Below are 20,614 nucleotides of genomic sequence, written 5' to 3'. Positions count from 1 at the left end.
TTGTACATATCAACTATCAGAAACACCCACTGGGTAAGAAGTAGGCATCCATACAAGTCAGAGTGTGTCCTTCAAAAACTTGTGTGATATCAGCAAATTAATTGCTGTAGTGACATCAATTTTTGTAATGTTATTATTAATTGACATATGGAGGAATGTGTTAGTGTATAGTACAGACAAAGTACTAGTCTTCTGTTACTCTATAACAAGTTATTAATATACATGAAATTATTTTATAAAACACTGAAGAGTTACCAGCTGATGATCACGTGTTACCAGAGGATTTGGTAGTCACAACTGGTCTAGGATTTTTTTAATGTCAACATTCTAACTACTCCTTGTATCATCAACAGGTTTGGTCCCCAGTGGGATAACACTTCTGATATAAACTGATGAATGGAACATCATGTCGTCTTCACTGGAGTATAGTAGCATTGTTGATGGTTTGGTCGGCCATTTTGTTGTCATGTGGTCTTTTCAGTATCACATGACATAGTTTATCATCATGTGATCATCTGGTGAGGAGATACACATGATTACTGAAGTAATGTAGTACAATGGTGGACAACTAATGAAGAAAACATTTTAAGTGGCTAGATCGAAAATATTTACGTACAATTTTATCAGGAGTATCATACAGTATGGTAGTAACTGTATATTAGGGATCATGGAGGTTTGGACTTACTCACAAAATAATATTGGTCAGAAACCAGACTCACAATACCTTCATGGTACATACCTTGGCTGTTTAATGTCACTTTAGCTCAACAGAGGTGCATTTTGGCATACCACAGTATATACAATGCACAAATCATGGATTTACCTCTTTGTGTCCCATTTCTACTTGCTGACAGCTCAAGGTGTCAATTGACACAGTATACAATGACTTCCTTATGTTTGTACAGGGAATCGTCCATATATTTTGTACTGCTGGATTGATTGGAGAGGCACTTCTCATAGTGTTCTAAATTTGTAACACTGTGTAATGGACTGCACTGAAAACAATAGCAACTTTGCACTTTTCTGTACATCCAGACGAAAATAGTAAGCTGGTGTTATTATTTCTTTTGATGTGGTGTGTGTGTTTACCAGTCAAAGTAAATGTTATAAAAACAGTAAACAAACAAGCGCAAGGAAAAATTAGGGATTTATTTTAACTTTGATTAGGGATCATCGAAAAAGTAGTGAAACAAGGGAGGTCACCTACACCTACAGATATACTAGTGGACATTTAATTTGTACTCATGGTACTAAACAGCAGAACATAATGAGATATTAGTAAAACATTATTTAGACACAGTAACTCACTTGTGACTGAATGTTGTACAGTTTTTTAAAGGAAAAGTCATATTCATTAAGAGGAACCTGTGTACAATAAACAATGTAGTGTAAACACATGTTAGTATGTAACACTTTCACACCTCAGATCAAAGGAGCCGCCTGGCCTACATTTCGTATGTAGCCCAGCTAGCCCGGCTACATATGAAATGTAGCAATTATATGAACTTTAAAGCTGAAATTGATGGTGGGGATCGATTAATACGAAATGTAGCAGGGCTACAACTACTAGGTTGTTTGACAGCTAGACTATTTTGTCATATAAGGAAGATCAGGGGTCAATGTGGTAATTACAATTATTATGCAATACTTTGAAGTTGTATTTAAAGCCTTAAAGTTATTAAATTAATCAGTTTAAAGCCTTTGAAGTTACTTCATGTATTTGAGAGTACTTTTGATGTACTTGAAAGTGCTTTTGATGTGGTTTGGTATAGTTTCAAAAAAGTTTCAACTGGTACTTACTATGTAAGGTTTTCAAAATGTATAAGAAACCTATATCACCAAGAGATAGTTTATTGTGGGATTCAGTTTGTCTCAATTGAGAGCCACAGTAGACTCAATTGTAAGCCACATGAAACCCACAATGTAAAGTACATCTTGCCTATATAGGTTTTATATACATTTTAGTAGTTTTTAAAAGAAAGAAACACTTAACAACACAAATAGAACATACTACTATAATTGGAATTTTTAGATATGCATATATATGTCCAGTGGTTGCACTTGCATTGGCCTGGGTGACTGATTGCCATGTGCAGGCCATCAGCCCAATATGGACAGGAAATGCTGCATATTAGCTGTACATGAGGCATAGGGGATCCTGCCTGATATGTACACGCCTTCGGGCAGTCAGGCATACTGTACATACCAGGGAAAAGCCCCATGACCACCATTACATGTGATTGTAACCAAACAACTGGTCTATAATATTAACAGGTGATTCATAACTGACTGGATGAAAATGTTGCTTGTATTTAGTTGCAGAATATAGTGTAGTTAAAGCGGCTCCAATATAGTTCACTGGTCTTTTTTATTAAGCAAGTAACTTTTGTGCATTTTAACACTAAGATTAGTATTTATCACAACATATTAGCCTGATTGTACATGGAAAGATCACATTGGTGTGAGAATTGCAAATATATATATTTATCAACTCTTTTCAATACATAGAGCCAAATCAATTGCATTTTAATGTGTGTGTGTGTGCGCGCGCACATTATAGAAAATATGGTATTATGTTTAGCGGTGTGTTGATGCACACAGTATGTGTGTATGCATGTGTTTGTGTACTTTGGTTGTCACAAGAAACCAATTTTCACTAATAGTTGCTTATCCATGACAGAGGGAGATTGTTACTCAGTACACAAGTGTAGACCTTGCCCAACAAATTGATTTGTAACTTTTTCAGATTTGTTCCCTAGCTTAATGGCCATCTGACAATTTTATGGTAGAGGTACAGAGGAGGTGTGTGCATGTGCATCCATGTTGTGTGCATGTGTTTGTGCATGTATCAACTGGAAAGCAGCCCACCTTGCTGTAACATCAATGGGCACCCGGTGTTTACTGTGGAAGCAAATGCCCAACTGTCCTTGTATTGCTTAGCAATGTTGGCTTCGTTGTGGAACTCCAAGTTATGCGACCTCTCTCCATGAAACCTGGTCAGTCCTCCTGCAGGCCCCCAAGAGAATTGCCTGTACAAGACTCAAGTGACTGAGTGGCACATAGGCTTCCCAGTGCTGGTTTGCTGGATGGCAATAGCTGTGCTTTACACAGCTGCAGAGGTTTTGCTTTGCTTTGTGTGTGTGCATGCACGTGCATGTGTGGATGTATGTGTGTGTGGATCTTGGGACATCAAACAAATTACCACCTCTACAAATTACAAATCTACATTACCTTCACTTGTTTCAAACACTTTAAAAGTATCAGTTATTCTGGCATAAGCAGTAGTAAGGCATTCCCCCTCCCTCCAACTCTAGCAGTACGTCCAACTCTGCGTATATACTCCTGTAAGACAACACCATAGGATATCAATGGATCATGTGATCTGTAAGTTAATTCTGATGCAGTGATTGTTATACAGAGGTGGCAAAATAGGATTCTCTGATATCAAAGACAATGACTAAGAAAATGTACAGTAGTCTGTTGAGAGTCAAAATATATAGTGAATTAAATGACACTTTGGTCCTACCCAACAAGTCTAGCTGCATACAATTTTTTTCTCTCTCCTATAATTCACCATGTATGTACACCAATTTAAATGTAGCACCAAATCTTTTTGCACAGAAATCGTTCTATTTACTCTCACACAGATGGTAACTATAACCATTGACCCTAAACATTCTAACAGAAGGTCACTTACACCTGCAGATATACTAGTGGACATTGTTAATCCCTACTTCAGCCTATACCCATGACTGAATCAGGGATTAAATGTCCACTAGTATATCTGCAGGTGTAGGTGACCTCTCTTGTTTTACGTAGGTCTATTAGTATAACTTCAGGAAGTTCAGGTATACACTTGTTTCACTACTTTTTAAACCAGGCGCGCACCCACAGCTGGCCGAAGGCCGGCTGTGGGCGCGCGCCTAGTTTACTGAAATTGTTTTCGTAAAAGTGTGTGCGTGTACTTATCTACCTATGTTTGTCCGTATGCACCCACGTGAGCAAAATCGTTTAATAACGGTAAAAGCAGCTTTTACGTAAGAAGTAAAAGTGAAATGAAGTCTGTATTAAACTTCTGCACAGGTGAACTTTGCTCTGAGGTGGTTTCTTTTTGGCGGACTGAAATACGGGTGTGGTGACTTTCCTTCCCCTTGAGGTTTTCAGGCATTTAGCAACTGAAAAAACAACGGTGCAGGCCTCGTACACTACCAGGAATAGCCTATCACTTCGAGTTGAAAGGAGGCGTATCCCTTACATACGCGAACAAAAATGAAGAGCAGCTTTGAGGCTTTGTCGAGAGAATTTGTGGGAAAAAACACGTTAGTCACACTATAAAACAGTTTAGAAGATAGTTCTGTGCGTAATATGTTGGTAAAAGCGGTTTGTTTAACAAACGCTTCCTTAGCAGTGAATTGCAACGTAATTGAACGAATTACGAATATTTCATAAATTACGAAATACGAGAATTAGCTAATAATATTATTGCACAACCCAAAACTACCCTATTGTAAAGTAGTAGCACATAGTTGGTTAATTCATAGTAGTATATACTGTCTATAGTTAATTCCAGATGAGTTAGCTAGCTGCATGGCGCCTGGTTTTTAGAAGTAGCACAATATCAACTTGTTATTTCTATAATTCCTAACTAAATTTCTAATTTTACTTTACACTTGTTTCTTTATTTTTTTGTAACATAATGGCTGGTGAACAGTACTTATCACTTTTCAGTAATTGACAGTCAGGGCACACGTTCTGATGAAAGTCTTCTTTCTTTTGATGCAGTATACATGGGTTGTAACTTTTACACTTCATTTTAGTCGTGTTCAACCAGTTAGATGACATTGTATGCAAAGAAGTTCCTCTGCAATAATACAAAAATTACAGAGAAATCCTGGTACAAACGTAAGAAAAAGCCATCGTATCCTACAACAAATTTACACCTTTGTTGCCAATGAAGACAAATGGGACACAAAGGAAGTCAGTGTTCTAACCACTGAGCTACAAGGGCTTTGTATCTCATACTGAAACATCTTTGAAGTGATATCTCTAGTGTTTGTATCTCCTAATATGTTCCTACAACTAACCACATGTTACCATAACTAACCACATGTTACCACAGGAAGTTGGTTTTGTGATACAGAACAGCATATAATACATGACCTTATATATACAGTAAAAATACTGGATGATGATAAAATAGTCATTTCCTACCCATGAATGGCATGATGTGTTACTGATATCATTATCATTTTGTATTTACTAACTGTAATAGTTGTGTACATCAGTGGCGGATCTAGAAATTTTCAGAGGGGGTTTCAGATTCCACTCAACCTAGCTGTAAGTTGAAGACCAAAAAAAAAAAAAAAAAAAGGTCACAACCTGCTGTACAACGTTATAATTGTGATTTCAAAGGCTAAACCATGAAGTTTTTCGCCAGTAGGCAATCCTTTTATAACACACGTGGCAATTTTATCACTGACACAACAACTCGTCAGTAAATTTGGGGTGCACGTGATTTTCAGAGGGGGTTTCATCTGAAACCATTGCAACCCCCTGTATCCACCACTGTACATGTACATGTATGGCTGGTACTGTTGTCACTGATCAGTCAAAAATGTGGGATAAAGACTGTAATACAGCAAAATTTTGTACCCATGGGAGGAATTTGGTCAGAGCATAAACATATTCCATTACACTTCAGCATAATAAACATCCTGAATTGTGAGGAACTTTGTATCATCAGGTTATCACCAACAAGGTATTGCTTTGTACAATTGATTGATCCAGTATAGCCACTAGTGTTCTGAATTACAGGGTAGCTGTCAAGTTATAACAAGTTGTGATGTAGTGGCTATCTCTTTTAGAATGTACACAACCTTTGGCATCAGTAATTTCATTTTGCTTCTAGTTGCATTGTGTTTTAAATTCACCGTAATAAGTTTTCATCTTTTGAAAATATGTTGTCAAAAATTTAATGACAAATATTTTCAACATGGAAATTTTCCTGATATACAGTACTCAGTAACTTGTGAGAATAATAAAAGAAAATTTTGGACTTTTCAGACACTGCTTCACTTAAATTTCTATACAAGCTAACTGGGACCTAATTTGCGGTAGGTAGCACATAATGGCTTCCCTACATTTGTAATGGAAATTGTTTGTATTTTCTGTAGTGACTGGATTGATTGCAGAGGTACTTCTTGTACTGTTCTTCATGTAATAAGGAATAAAACAGTACCTAGGGTTTTACCCTTTGGCAAAAACATAAAGCCATAACTTGCTATGAATACAAACTGTCACAAAATACAAAAACAACTCATTAGATACCTTCAGAAAACAGTTGATAACTTCTTCGCAGCGTGTCCTACAGAGTTCTGGTAAGAACCATTCGATTCTTCATTCAATGACAAATCACACCATATACAGCTCACATGCGTAAAACATTACTATAAATGGCTACGGACACAAGGCGTGTGAAGTAACAGGAAATACAATTGTCATTCTTCGTGGCATCATAACAAGTGAGCAATTGTTGTTACAGCACTTATTTTTACATGTCCAAGTAGCCCATTTGAATAAACCTTCCATTGAAATACGGTTTTCAGTTAATAACATTAGACATGTCTGTGCTGGCTGTTTAGAAGCCATTCTTTAAGCATGTGTTACTTGTATTATTTATGCATTTTACGTGCTTTTAAGAAACTGCTGATATATCGGCCTTTAAGGGTTAAGAAGCAAACTGAGTGCTAGTATCGAGATTTATCCTTCCAGTTTATTGTGTCAGCACCACACTGTAACATTGGTGTATTGACTGGAACACCTAGATCTGAAGGCTAAAGATGCTTGTCTAGTCCAGAAAGTAAGTAACAGTAAGGAGATTTTGTTTTTGACTTTGCTGATTTCCGTTTGATGTAGTAACAACCACTGGCAAGACACTGACTATTTAATAACACCACCACAGGTTTGTATTGGATTTAGTAACCTCAGATACTAAAGGAAATATTACATAAATGTTTCAATCCCCCCCCCTCATACATACAATAACTTCTCAGTTTCTACATAATAATTTAGAGCCTTTCAGACAATATGTGCTTGGCTACCCACAATTAATTACCTCAGCCTGTGGCCTCAGTAATTAAATTTGTGGGTAGCCTTGCCCACATCATCTTTGGGTCTCTAGAAACCTTGTCAGCCAATTCCAAGAAATACTTAGGGATCCATGACTGAATTAGGGATTAAATGTCTTGACTGATATCAGGCTTATTACACTACAACTGGTCTACCTTAGGATCATCAGGAGGATCATATTGAATGATCCAGTCAACTTCAAGAATATCCAGTCCTCGAGCAGCCACATCAGTGCACAGGAGAATACCGGACTCTGCTTGACAGAAGTCAAAGAATGTTGTAGTTCGTTTTTGTTGTTTTTGTCTTCCCTGGTAACCAACACAAACATACAACAATTTTAAATATACATTATGAAAATCCACATTGTGTATTTACACGTAATGTCTAAAGTAGCTAGTACAATAGTCTCAACTTACATGAAAGTAGAACACACACACACACACACACACACACACACACGGTCACAACAATGGTCTCATTAATGAGGGTCATGAAGATACTGTATGTTTAAGAGTTACTTGACAAGGCCACTATAAATACACATCTGGTCACTGTACAAGACTTACATGGATACTTTGTACAGGAATGTCAATGTAGTTGAGCAGCTCGGAGTGGTGCTGGACTGATTTACAGGAGGAGAGAAAGACCATCACTTTCTTCTTCAAGTTCTTTTTGAGGAAAGTGAACAACAACAAAAACCTCTGATCAGCTGGACACACTATGTAGCCCTACATGTACAAGAATAATCATACAGTATAGTAGTACTGTATAGTAGGGATCATGAAGGTTTGTACTTTACCATGAAAACATATTGACCAGAAACCAGCCTCACAATATCTTCACCGTGCCTAAGAGATATTGGTTAGTTATAATCAAGCTCAAAATGTGCCTTTAGTGTGGTCTGAAATGCTTCAAATACAGGATGCTACAAAATATTTAATGGAATTTCTTCTGACTGACTGACTGACAAACCAATGCCTTCAAAACAAGCATACTGTAACTCAATAATACTGTAGATGTCTCTCAGCCTGATAGCGTATATCCGGAAATTTTCATGGTACGCAATTTTCACAGTAGTCAGTAAAGCTATCATGAAATTTTATCACGTGAAAATTTATGTATGTAAGTCTCCTACAAACTTCAACTCATCTTACTAATAAACTAATAAATCAGTGTGGCTCCTGGTGTGTGATAGTGTTGTAGGAATATGTGAACTCCACATATGCTTACAAACTGTATCACACTTTCCCGATTTTAAACTGGGCGTGGCTCACGAACAAAGCTGGCCTACTGCATGCCTCATACAGAGATTGCCACTACTGTGCTACTTGGTTCAGACGTACTTTAGCAATCTGTACAATGGCTGAAGTAAACATATCAATGCAGACCTTTCGTAGCTGTGTGGTTGAGAATAAAAATTTCGAATCGAGCAACAGCAATTTGCGAAATTTAAAATGCAAAAATTCTGGGCTAAGAGGCATCCGTGAAATTTAAAACGTGAAAATCCTAACTAAGGACAAAACCGTGAAATATGTATAACACGAAAATTTCCGGGTATACAGTAGGTGCCTTTTGACAGTATGTGCAATGCACACATCAATGAGCATGGATTTAACTCTGTCCTCCACTGTGTCCCATTTCTTTTCACTGACAGTATAATGTGTCATAGCACATTAACAGCTTAAAATGCACATAAAAACAAACTGGATATTGTCTGTAATTTTTACACCAGGCCTTACACCCCGTTCACACTATCCCAGGTTAGCCAGAGCGTTTTCAACTTGGGTTATTGAACTCAGGTTGGCCCTTGTTCACACTACTGCATCTGATGCAAGCTCGATAGTGCTAGTACCAAATAATAATTAGCTAAAACAAGTGCACAAGCTTTTGATTATTTAGGCGCTTAATTAAAGGCACTAGAATTGTAGCAAGGAAGCCCAGAACCAGCTGAAATAAGTTGTACAATGCTATAGCCACCATGTTCAAGCTAGTGGGTGCTCCTTTCGCCAGAAATGTTAACACGTCATTTGAGCATAACTGTCACAAAGTCTACCAGAACTACGGTACGTCATAGCCATTTTGAAGAGCAGTTTTAGAGCATAGAATATACTTGCTGTGTAGCGAATAGAAGCAAGTTGTATTGTTAACCTTAGATGGACGGCTCAGAATGTGTTCATACAGTATCTTATCCTGGGCCAACCCGTGCCAGCTCACCTCTCCTTGTTGTGCCGTGCTGGACCAGGTTTGGCACAGCTTGATTGATTCACACTGCAGTTTGTTTCGAGCCATGCCGTGCTCTACCTGGGTTAGAAGGTAGTGTGAACAGGATATCAAACAGCCAGACTGGTTGTTGCAATTGTTTCAGTGAGTAGGCCCAACTTGGCAGTATCGGTTGGGTACAACATGCTTTCAAAATGTCCTGAAAAGCTATACCATACACATACAGTATGTAATAAGTTGTAAGATATAGTCACACATCTGACATGAAAATGTCAATCCACTTTGTTAGTGTAGTCATACAATTTATAGGCTAATACATCACTTACACACTCACTTGTTCTAATCCTTCAACTGTTGCTGTATCATGATGATCATCCACTCCAACATACAGTGGTGTTTTCTTCAATGATACTCTTGCAAGATCCTCCACATTACGAGTTTGTGTGGCTGAAAATAAAACTGTTTGCCTCTTTCCTAAACAATAACAATATAATTGATACATACATAGACGTGCACACACATACACACGAAAACGCTACACTACACAACACACGGTACATAATATACACAAACATACGTGGCAGTAGTTTCACTATTTGTTTCATCTCCTCCTCAAATCCTATCTGCAGTATCCTGTCTGCTTCATCAATTACCAAACACTGAAGATTCTTGTACAAAAATCCCTTGGTGTTCTAGACACATAAGGTGTGTACTTCATTACATCATATAATAGACCACCTCATAGTCAAAGCCATATGTGACCCACTGAGTGAAAACTTGATTTGCTTGTGCATTTTCCTCGAACTTCATTTTATGACTTCTTTATTGTTTATAGGGAAAATTAAAGCTTCAGCCTTATCTGGTAAGAGCTTTCAGAGTTATAGCAATAGACAACAAGAACAAAAGAATCGATTTTGTACAGTGCCTATATGGAAAACATTACAGGTGGTTTAATCAATTCTTGAGTGAAACGGACTATGCAGTTGGGACTTGTGTCATTCTATTCACCATGACCTGGGGCATTTATCAAGGCATAGTTTTTGACCTAAACATATCCATGCTATCAAACAAGAAGGTTGTTAAAGCTTAGAAATGGCAAAAACAAAGTTATGTTTTACCGCAACGTAAACAAACACATGTAGCTTGTGTTTGCTTGATGATATGAAAACAAAACAAAGATATTCTTACTCTTCATGAAGAGGCAAATTCATTGGTATACTAAATATTTCAATTTGTGTCTTACTTCACTGTTTACTGAAGCGATTAAAATGTACGCAAAATGATTTGTGTAGCATGTGTGTTGTTTACCAAATGTATTTCTGTGGCAGATGTCTCAAAAACAAAATCATGCAAACAAGTTGGGTTTTTGCTCAGCAGGTAACATTATTTTCTCCGCAAGTGACTCTGTTAATGATATCTTCCTCTATATCAGATCCAACAGCTTTAATACAACACACAGAACTTCACATATATTGAGAACTTCTATTTGTAAGGTGACTCGTATATGTCACACATACGACATTTCACTATAATAATGAGTACTGAAGGTGAAAGACATGGATAGCCACAAAATATATGTATTGTTCTTCCTGTTAATAACACACTGGTGTGGTCTGTTGGTTTTCTTGATCACATGACAAACTACTGTGTGTCTTGATACTTTACCTGTAGATGATCCAGTAATCTCCCAGGAGTGGCTATCAAAATGTTAACACCTTTACACAACTTCTCTGCCTCCGTCTTACGATTAGCTCCACCCATCACAATTCCCAGTGTGTGGTGATGATACTTGAGTAGTTCCTTAGCCACTCCATATGTCTGTAGTGACAGCTCTCTAGTTGGTGAAATCACCACCACCCCAGTGCCTATATATCAAGACACATAAAGTGTGTAATGCAACACAAAAAGCTGGTATCACAGGCTAGTGTGTTTATTCAAGGTAACCAACAACATTTTTACACACAAGTAACACTACATTCACTGTTCAAGAGACTGACTTTAGATAGTTTGCTCAGGATTCAATACAAAATTGCCTCATGTTCCACCCCTCCCCCTCAAACTTATTATCCTCCTCTAAACCAACATAACCACATTGTTGCTGGTTATGATGGACAAGCTAAATCATGTCCATACAATGTATACAATAGATTGTAGCCTACACAACTGACCATTTCGTGGGAGAAATTTCAACTTGTACATCAGCTCTACAGCTGGTATGAGAAAAGCTAATGTTTTTCCACTTCCAGTCCTTGCTGCTCCCATTAAGTCCCTAACAATACAATCAGATTATAATGATGAGCGGCAGTCAAGTATATTACACAAAAACTACATGTGGGTACCTGGTGTTAACCAGGGAAACAAATACCAACTGTCCAATGCCTCACACAATGGGTGAAGGGACTTCAGGTGTCAACACCTTCTCCTGTGGGATGTGGTACAACCTCCTAGTCCTGCCACAGGAGGATTTTCCTGTGCTGACTCATATCACTTGAGTAGTGCACACTGCACAGGTGTCTCAACGCTGGTTCACTGGGTAGGCATTAATGTGCTAGTATGGTAGCAGAAGGCTTTGCTTTGCTTGCTTTATGTGAGTGTGTGTGTGTGTGTGTTTGTCCCTATGAAGAGATGGGAAACAGTGTGAAGCCAATGAAATTATACAAAAATAACGTCACTTGACAGTCATCATTCTTGCACTTCTGTTGAGGATATTTACCACCAGAAATCAGCACGAACAGCTATTTTACAGTTATCACATGGAATGTGTGTTTCATAGAGGGCCTAATGACTACTAGTTTTAGAGGTAAAGATTGATTAGATTGTATGAGCTGATGAAGCTTGGTGTATCAGTGAGACCTGAACTACCCCCTCCTCCAGAGAATACACCAACACATGTACATGAGTCCTAGTTTTACTGCATTACCATGACAACATAAACCAGAAATGTACTTCACATGTGTGCACAAGCACATATGTATACATTAACATAATATCACATGTAATACACACTATGTAACACAATGTAGTTAGACTGGCAGTTTGTTACATGTAGGTGTTTATAGGCACTGTTGTCAAATTTCCCATAATTTTACATCACACAGTACAGCTGTATATATACACATACTTTCCATCAAGCAGTGGTCTAATGCTCTTATGTTGTATTTCCATCATGTCAGTAAAGCCCATGTCAGTGACAGCATTCAGTGTCTTCTCAGACACCACTTCTGACAGGGAAGAAAACTTCTTGTCCATACCCAGCTCATCACCTTTCATCATCTCCTCCAGACTGGTACAGGTTCCAGTCTCATCTGTCAATAACAAAATGGAACACACACTCATCTAATATTAACGTACATCACATTTCCTCATGTTGACAGCAGAAATGTCACAATGGTGAAATAGTACCAGCTAAACTCTGCTGTCCATTTTGTTAATGTTTGATTGTGACTATAACATAATTACTGAACAAGTGGACCATTTACAGTCTACTATTACAGGACTAGTGTATTCTCATAGTTTGTAGTCAAATTAGACTTGTAGTATACATGTGTGTATACAGTGTAGTTTACATGTTAACTGAACATGTAGTGTGTACTAGTAGAATAATAACTTGTATGATACACAGGCCACACTGACATAAAATTTGTGACCAAAACCCAACTTCTTTGCATATACAGTACGTACGTTTTTGAGATATGTAAATAGTGAAGGAAGACACAGATTAGAATATCTAATATGCCGACGGATTCACCTTTTCATGGAGAGTATGAATATCTTTGTTTTGTTTCTGTATCATGAAGCACACACGAGTAATGTGCGTTTGTTTACATTGCAGTAAAATTGTCACCGCTTCTAAATTTGAACTGCTTTCAACTCTTGCTTAATAGCATGGGCATACATATTTAGGCAAAACACTATACCTCGATGAATGCCCCAGTTCACGGTGAATAGAATGACACAAGTCCCAACTCCGTAATCCATTGTACTCGAGTTTTATGATTGATTAAACAAGCGCCTGTAATCTTTTTTCGTATAGGCACTGTACAATTTTTGCTGTCTATCGCTATAGTAACTTTGAAAGCCCTTACCAGATAAGGCTACTTTAACACCCATTAGCTTTTCCCTCTAGACAGCTAAAAGTCATAAAATAAAAATGCAAACTAAGTCGGGTTTTCATTCAGTGTGTCAAATTACTTCTTCAGTTCTACTGACAGTAAGGAATCACACAGGGAGACATGGACTCTCACAACACACTTACATACCAGTTTGTAAGTCTTCACAAACAATTGTTGATTCTGGTGGTTCAGCTGCTTCTAACATTTTTGGTTCACTGTGTTTCTTTTCTGTAACAAACAAACACAAAATAGTAAAGAAGGATACAGTGTTATGGAGAAGAGTTACACATTAACAGTACAGGGGATTTTAATACTTCTTGTAATTTCATATAAAATGTGTAGTGTGGTTGTGTCACATGTGAGCAAATTTACCTTATTCCTCTAGTTTAATAATATGTGGTGTATGCAAAATCAGTAACTGTTTTATTTGTAAGTGAGTAGCTACATCCAAGACTACAGTTAGGGACAATCATTGCTGGTGCCCGGGAAACGAGCCGGCATCTACCAGCACTAATGCCCAGTGTCATGTGATCACATTATGAAATATGAACAGTCAGGAGTCAAACATACAGTTGATTTCAGATGCAATTCAACATGCATGGCTGATTCGCATAAGGATTTGCATAAGGACCCTTCTATGTACCAAAAAATGCAATTCAATGATTCTCATAAGTGATTGGTTGCACACATGAGTTATTTATTTACAACCGAGCTCCTTGTAATAATGCAACCGGTTTACTTGCTGCCTTAGGGCATTAGGCAACCCCAGGGGCATCTGAGCTACACATTTAAACCTGTGTGTAAACATTCATATGAACCATGTTTGCAAATCATGTGCACAAATTACTCAGTTGCATTTCACAAGCAACCTAAAATTGCTGTAATTTGAAACTGCTGACTGGACAACAGTAATGGATAATAAAGTAATTCCTTTACTAATGACAGACTGATGAAAAACAGAGAAAAGCCAATTCGCACCGTCACCTTCCAGCCAAATAGGGCAGGAGGAGCTTGTCTTGGGCCCACCATACTAGAGGTGACCTCGAGGATCATTTATGTTGGATATGAAGTAACGTATTGCCTCGAATTACTGCCGATCTCGTATAAACGTCTGGTCCATTTAGTTGCCGGCGATATACAGCATCATAACAAAACTAAATGCCGGGTCTCAAACAAACGCCAGGTCTCAAATAAATATCTAGTGCAGTCATTTTTTTTTAACAATTCCGGGCGGTGTTGCAAGAGGGTGACACACAGGCACTCACTGTAGGTAGATCTGCAACCACAGTGAAAGTCTAAGTCAAAGGTCAAGGCCACCAAATTTGTGCCAAGTCAACGGTCAAGGGTAAAAATTTCCAACCCACAATCGAAAAGCATTGAAATAACGTTACTAAGTCACCAGTCAAAGGTCGAAAAAGTCCCTTAGTCACAGGTCAAAGCAAAATTTTGACCAGTCAAGACTTTGACCACGGTAACAGATCTACCTTCAGCACATAACTACATGACATCCCCCTGTGTCATACACAATGAAGTGAAGAACGTTTTATAGAGTTCCTTTTAAGCTTGAATTTGTGAAATATGCTGAGGAAAACATCAAGGAGAGTACAACACCAAGGTATGAAGTTGACTCGTGAATACTGATCAGGTATATAAATGCCAGTCTCGTATAGTCACCAGTCTCGTTTAGTAGCTGGGGTAAAAGTTGCTTGAAAGAAATAAATGCTTGGGCCGTAATTCAAGACAATACAGTATGTATAAAGAGTTGTATGCAAGTACAAGAGTGAAAAGACAAAAGAGAAGTCAGTACTAGGGTTGGAGCTGTCACAATCAGTCCATCATTGTTTGGCTTCTGTACTACTCATAAAGTGAAATAAGCTGCACAAACAGCTAGCTTGGTACATGCATGCATTTTAAAAGTTTTCAAAAACAAATGTGTAACAGAGTCTGGCTCACATTTCTACTAAACAGTTTGTATGGGGACAGTACTAGTCACACCTTGCATAGATGCACCTTGTGCCCAGTGTACTATATTTAGATTTTCCTACAGCACGCATGCGCACGTTTTTTTTGATTGTTGTAACCTGTAATTCATAGTGAGCACGTTTGTAGTTGTGATGTATCTTTTCTGATCTATATGATTTGGTGTATCTTATTGGAACTTTACATGGTGTCAGAAGTGGCCGAATAAAGCGTTCCTGATTATGGAGAACTTAAAACCACCTAACGAACTTGATCTATCACCAAATGGACGTACCACTGTAGCGGAAAAATGGCGCCAATGGAAGCAAACTATGCAGTTATTTATCGATCTAACCATGTCTAAGAATACGGAAAAAGAAAAGTGCAGTGCTTTTCTTTACACCATTGGCCAAGCTGGTCTCGACGTATACAACACAATGACCCTCGGAGAGGAGGAAGCTGATAAGATTGACATACTCTTCTCCAAATTTGAAGCATATTGCAAGCCGAAACAAAATGTGACGATCGAGCGATATCGTTTTAACACTCGCGCACAGGGCGAAGAAGAAACAATTGACCAATACGTGACAGAGTTGAGACTCATTGCAAAGAACTGTGGCTATGGCGACCTGGAAGACCAGTTAGTTCGAGACAGGATAGTTTGTGGAACTAACTCAGAAGAGGTGAGACAGCGTCTATTACGAATTGACGATCTATCACTTCAGAAGGCTATCTCCGTTTGTCGTGTGGACGCAGAGTCCAGGAAGAGCTCCAAGTATATTGCTGAGACGAGTGGAGAAGTGTTTGGTCTAAGGTCTAGCAATAAACCACACAGGTTCCGAAGAGAAGTCACCAAAGATACCAAGAAATTCACAGAAGGTCCGAGGCGTCCTTGTGGTTGTTGTGGTCTTGTGCACAATAGAAAGCAGTGCCCAGCATATGGCAAACGCTGCCACAAGTGCAACAAGCTCAATCATTTCTCCAAATACTGCAGAAGTTCTAATCGCACAACAGATGCGATCGAACAATGTGAGGATCCCACGGATTCAGATGATGCCGAATCACTTTTTATTGATGCTATCAAAAATGACACAGAACTCACTCTTAGTGATTGTTATACCACACTTCAAGTTGAAGGCTCAGCAGTTAAGTTCAAAGTCGACACTGGCTCACAGGTTAACATTTTGCCACTGAGGTTATACAGAAAGTTGAAAACCCAGCCACCACTCACCAAATCCTCAACAAAACTTTCCGGCTATAGTGGTGGAAATCTCAAGGTGGTGGGCTGCAGCCGTATCACATGCCAACAAAGACCATTACTCTTCTATGTAGTTGACACAACACAAGACCCCATCCTTGGTCTAGCAGCATCACAAAATCTGGGCATTGTCAAGATTGTTTTAAACATAGCCCATGACACCAAGCACCCTGTGGCACAATTTCCAAAGCTTTTCAAGGGTTTAGGCTGTTTAAAAACACCCTACCACATACAAACAGATTCATCAATCACACCAGTAGTAAATCCTCCTCGAAACCAACCCGTTGCCATCAGAGATCGGCTCAAGAACACACTTGATGACATGGAAAAGATGGGTGTAGTCAGAAGAGTTGATGGGCCCACAGATTGGGTAAATTCATTGGTTGTGGTTGAGAAACCCAAAACAAAAAAACTGCGGGTTTGCCTTGACCCCAGACATCTCAACAATGCTATACGTCGAGAGCACTTTCAACTTCCCACCCTAGAGGACATCACCACTCGATTGTCAGGAGCCAGTATTTTTTCCAAGCTAGATGCCAACCATGGCTACTGGCAAATACCTCTGTCAGAAGAGAGCCAACTGTTAACCACTTTCAACAGTCCTTTTGGTCGCTACTGTTTTCAGAGAATGCCATTTGGGATCAAATCAGCTCAAGAGGTATTTCAGAAGCGAATGTGCCAGCTTATAGGTGATTTGCCTGGAGTGGAGACTGATATTGATGATATCTTGGTATGGGGAACCAATCAGGAGGAACACGACAGTAGGCTTGCAGCAGTTTTGAAACGATGCGAGGAAATCAACCTCACTTTAAACCAAGATAAGTGTTTGTTTGGAGTCCCTGAAGTGACCTACATCGGTCATATTCTCAATGCTGAGGGTGTCAAACCTGACCCTGCAAAAGTTCGAGCCATCAAAGACATGCCAGCACCAAGCGACAAGAAGGGTGTTGAGAGGTTGCTTGGAACAATCAACTACCTGGCGAAATTCATCCCCAACATGTCGACCATCACACAACCAGTCCGAAGCTTGTTGAAGTCAGACATCATTTTTGAGTGGAAAGAGTCCCAGGAAAAGGCTTTTCAGGAAATCAAGGAAGTCCTATCAAAGCACCCTGTTCTGGCATATTTTGATGTCACCAAGCCCGTCACCATCTCATGTGATGCATCACAGTCAGGTCTTGGTGCAGTCATCCTACAAGACTCCAAGCCCATCGCGTACGCTTCTAGAGCACTCACAGATACAGAAACAAGGTACGCACAAATAGAAAAGGAGTTACTTGCAGTTGTGTTTGCCTTCCACAGGTTTCACCAATATGTGTATGGGAAAGACGTCATAGTAGAATCTGACCACAAGCCATTGGAGGCCATCACAAGGAAGCAGTTATCGGCTGCACCACCCCGACTACAAAGGATGTTGTTGCAACTCCAAAGATATTCATTTTCACTAGTTTACAAACCCGGTAAAGAAATGACACTTGCTGATACCCTGTCACGTGCTTATCTGGAAGATGAACCCAACTCTGATAACTTAAGTGAGGATCTTATTTGTGCAGTGAACATGGTGTTGAACAATCTGCCAGTGTCGGATGCCAAGCTAAAGGCAATACAGCAGGCAACCAGGGCTGACCCAGTCATGACCAAATTACAAAATGTTATCAGGTTAGGATGGCCAAACAACCGGGTAGAAGTCCCCCAGTGCCTAAGGGCCTACTGGAACTTTCGAGAAGAACTGAGTGAGGCTAACGGAATTATCCTCAAGGGTGAGAGAATAGTGATACCCACTAGCTTGAGAAAAGAGATGCTTGAGAAGATCCATGCAAGCCACATGGGCATAGTCAAATGCAAAAGGAGGGCTAAAGATGTTCTTTTCTGGCCTGGGATGGGAAGAGATATTGAGGAACGAATAGCCACATGCGAAACATGCTCACAGCACCAGTTATCTAACACTAAGGAGCCAATGATATCTGATGAACCACCAACACGGCCGTGGGAACTGGTCTCGACAGACTTATTTCACCTTGAGGGAGAAGACCACCTACTCATTGTAGACAGTTACTCACACTACATTGAGATTGTTAAACTCAAAAGCACAACAAGCAAAACAGTGATTGAGGGTACCAAATCAATATTTGCGCGTCATGGCATACCCAGAATAATCAAAAGTGACAATGGACCACAGTACACATCGGGCGAGTACAAAGAATTCAGTAAGAACTGGGGTTTCCACCATGTAACTGTCAGCCCATACTACCCACAAGCAAACGGATTGGCTGAGAAGTCAGTACAAATAATCAAACGCTTGATAAAGAAAGCTAAGAGTGATGGGAGAGATCCCTACCTAAGCCTACTTGAATACCGTAACACACCAATAAACAATGTTGGATCTCCAGCTCAATTATCTATGGGTCGAAGACTAAACTCACTCTTGCCATGCACGTCAGAGCAACTAGCTCCCCAAGTGATTGATCCCAAAAAGGTCACTGAGGCCACTAGACAGGTGCAAGAAAGGAACAAGAAATATTATGACAGAAGTGCTAAGGAACTCCCCGGTCTGAAACCCAGAGATGCTGTCAGAGTTCAAATGGGTAACAAATGGGTTCCAGGAACAGTAAAGGGACTGGCTGACACTCCGAGATCGTACATTGTGAGAGTACCTGGTGGCCAAGAACTTCGCCGAAATCGTAGGCATCTCAGAAAAGGTTCCTTGCAGCCAGCAGCATCAGTACACACAGATGATGACGACGACATTGCTATGCAACCGGCGGAACGATCTGTAGTGGAAGACCCTAGTGAGACACAGGCTCAGGAGTTTTCGCAAACCTCAAGAGGTCGAACTATCCGTACTCCAGCGAGGTATCAAGATTTTGTGAAACACTAAGCTATGAGCAGTTTGGACTTTTTTTTCTGCTGTGTAGTAGGGGGAGTTGTACTATATTTAGATTTTCCTACAGCACGCATGCGCACGTTTTTTTTGATTGTTGTAACCTGTAATTCATAGTGAGCACGTTTGTAGTTGTGATGTATCTTTTCTGATCTATATGATTTGGTGTATCTTATTGGAACTTTACACCCAGGGCATTTCTTCAATAGCAAACCTTGTTTAATTATTTGTGCATTCAATTCATGCTTCTAAATGTGCAATACCCACAAATTTGATTCTACTGATTTGTGGGAACCAACAAATAGTGCATTGCCAATGTCAATATTACTACTGGAGCATCCGAATGGTACGTGTAATCAATGTAAACAAGGCGCCTCCCTCGGATTCTGCAGGTAATACACTTACTTCTTTTGTGGCGGAGTGAACCATTGGAATCCACCTCTTTCTCGATCTCTTAAGACCTCTTCTCTTTGAATATACCACATCCATCACAACACGTTGTCAATTATGGGCACTATTTGGAGTAATTCATGACACTTGTACACGTGCGCAATTTCTGGTCAGCCACACCCATCTTTTGTCTTACAAGAGAAATGGCTTCCGGTGATGATTTTCAAGGTCTAGCTCTGAAGGGAGTTACCAAACTAGATCAGCGGCGGAGCAAGTAGTTGATATGAGGGGGGGCTCCGCTGAGCTGACCCAGACTTATTTCTATAGTTTGGTAAGGTGAGACCAAAAAAAAAAAAAAAAAAAAAAAAAAGGTCACAACCAACTGACAAGAGCTTTCCACTTCACCAGCTGCCATTTCTAGCTGATAAACTACATAAAAATCCACTACTTTATTAGAGTGACTGCTCTATTAGAGTATCTCGATCTTTATCACGGTTTTCAGCCCCACTCCAAGAAAGATAATTTCGGTGTGTTATCATTCTGAGGGGGGGCTAAGCCCCCCCTCAGCAGACCAAGGGGGGGCTTTAGCCCCCTAGCCCCCCCCTTTCCGCCGCCTATGAACTAGATCGCAATGAACTGGGACGTGGTGCTTATGGGAGAGTTTAC

General features: G+C 39.5%; 1 protein-coding gene and 1 pseudogene across 1 annotated transcript; one reads left to right on the top strand and one right to left on the bottom strand.

Annotated features, from left to right (window-relative positions):
• Positions 1-20,614, top strand: part of LOC136259295 (uncharacterized) — a 107,947-nt pseudogene that overhangs the window by 48,550 nt on the left and 38,783 nt on the right.
• On the bottom strand, positions 101-20,000 carry LOC136258828 (ATP-dependent RNA helicase DDX18-like). The gene is given in 12 exon segments (XM_066052177.1): positions 101-515; positions 1,309-1,365; positions 3,232-3,342; positions 7,284-7,436; positions 7,695-7,856; positions 9,683-9,822; positions 9,926-10,040; positions 11,014-11,213; positions 11,517-11,617; positions 12,470-12,653; positions 13,608-13,688; positions 19,964-20,000. Coding segments are annotated over 11 exon segments (1,293 nt in total). The 5' UTR covers positions 13,666-13,688; positions 19,964-20,000; the 3' UTR covers positions 101-503.

This window comes from Dysidea avara, chromosome 6 (genome assembly GCF_963678975.1).
Source record: "Dysidea avara chromosome 6, odDysAvar1.4, whole genome shotgun sequence".
NCBI lineage: Eukaryota > Metazoa > Porifera > Demospongiae > Dictyoceratida > Dysideidae > Dysidea > Dysidea avara.
This window is presented reverse-complemented; position numbering and strand designations above follow the sequence as displayed.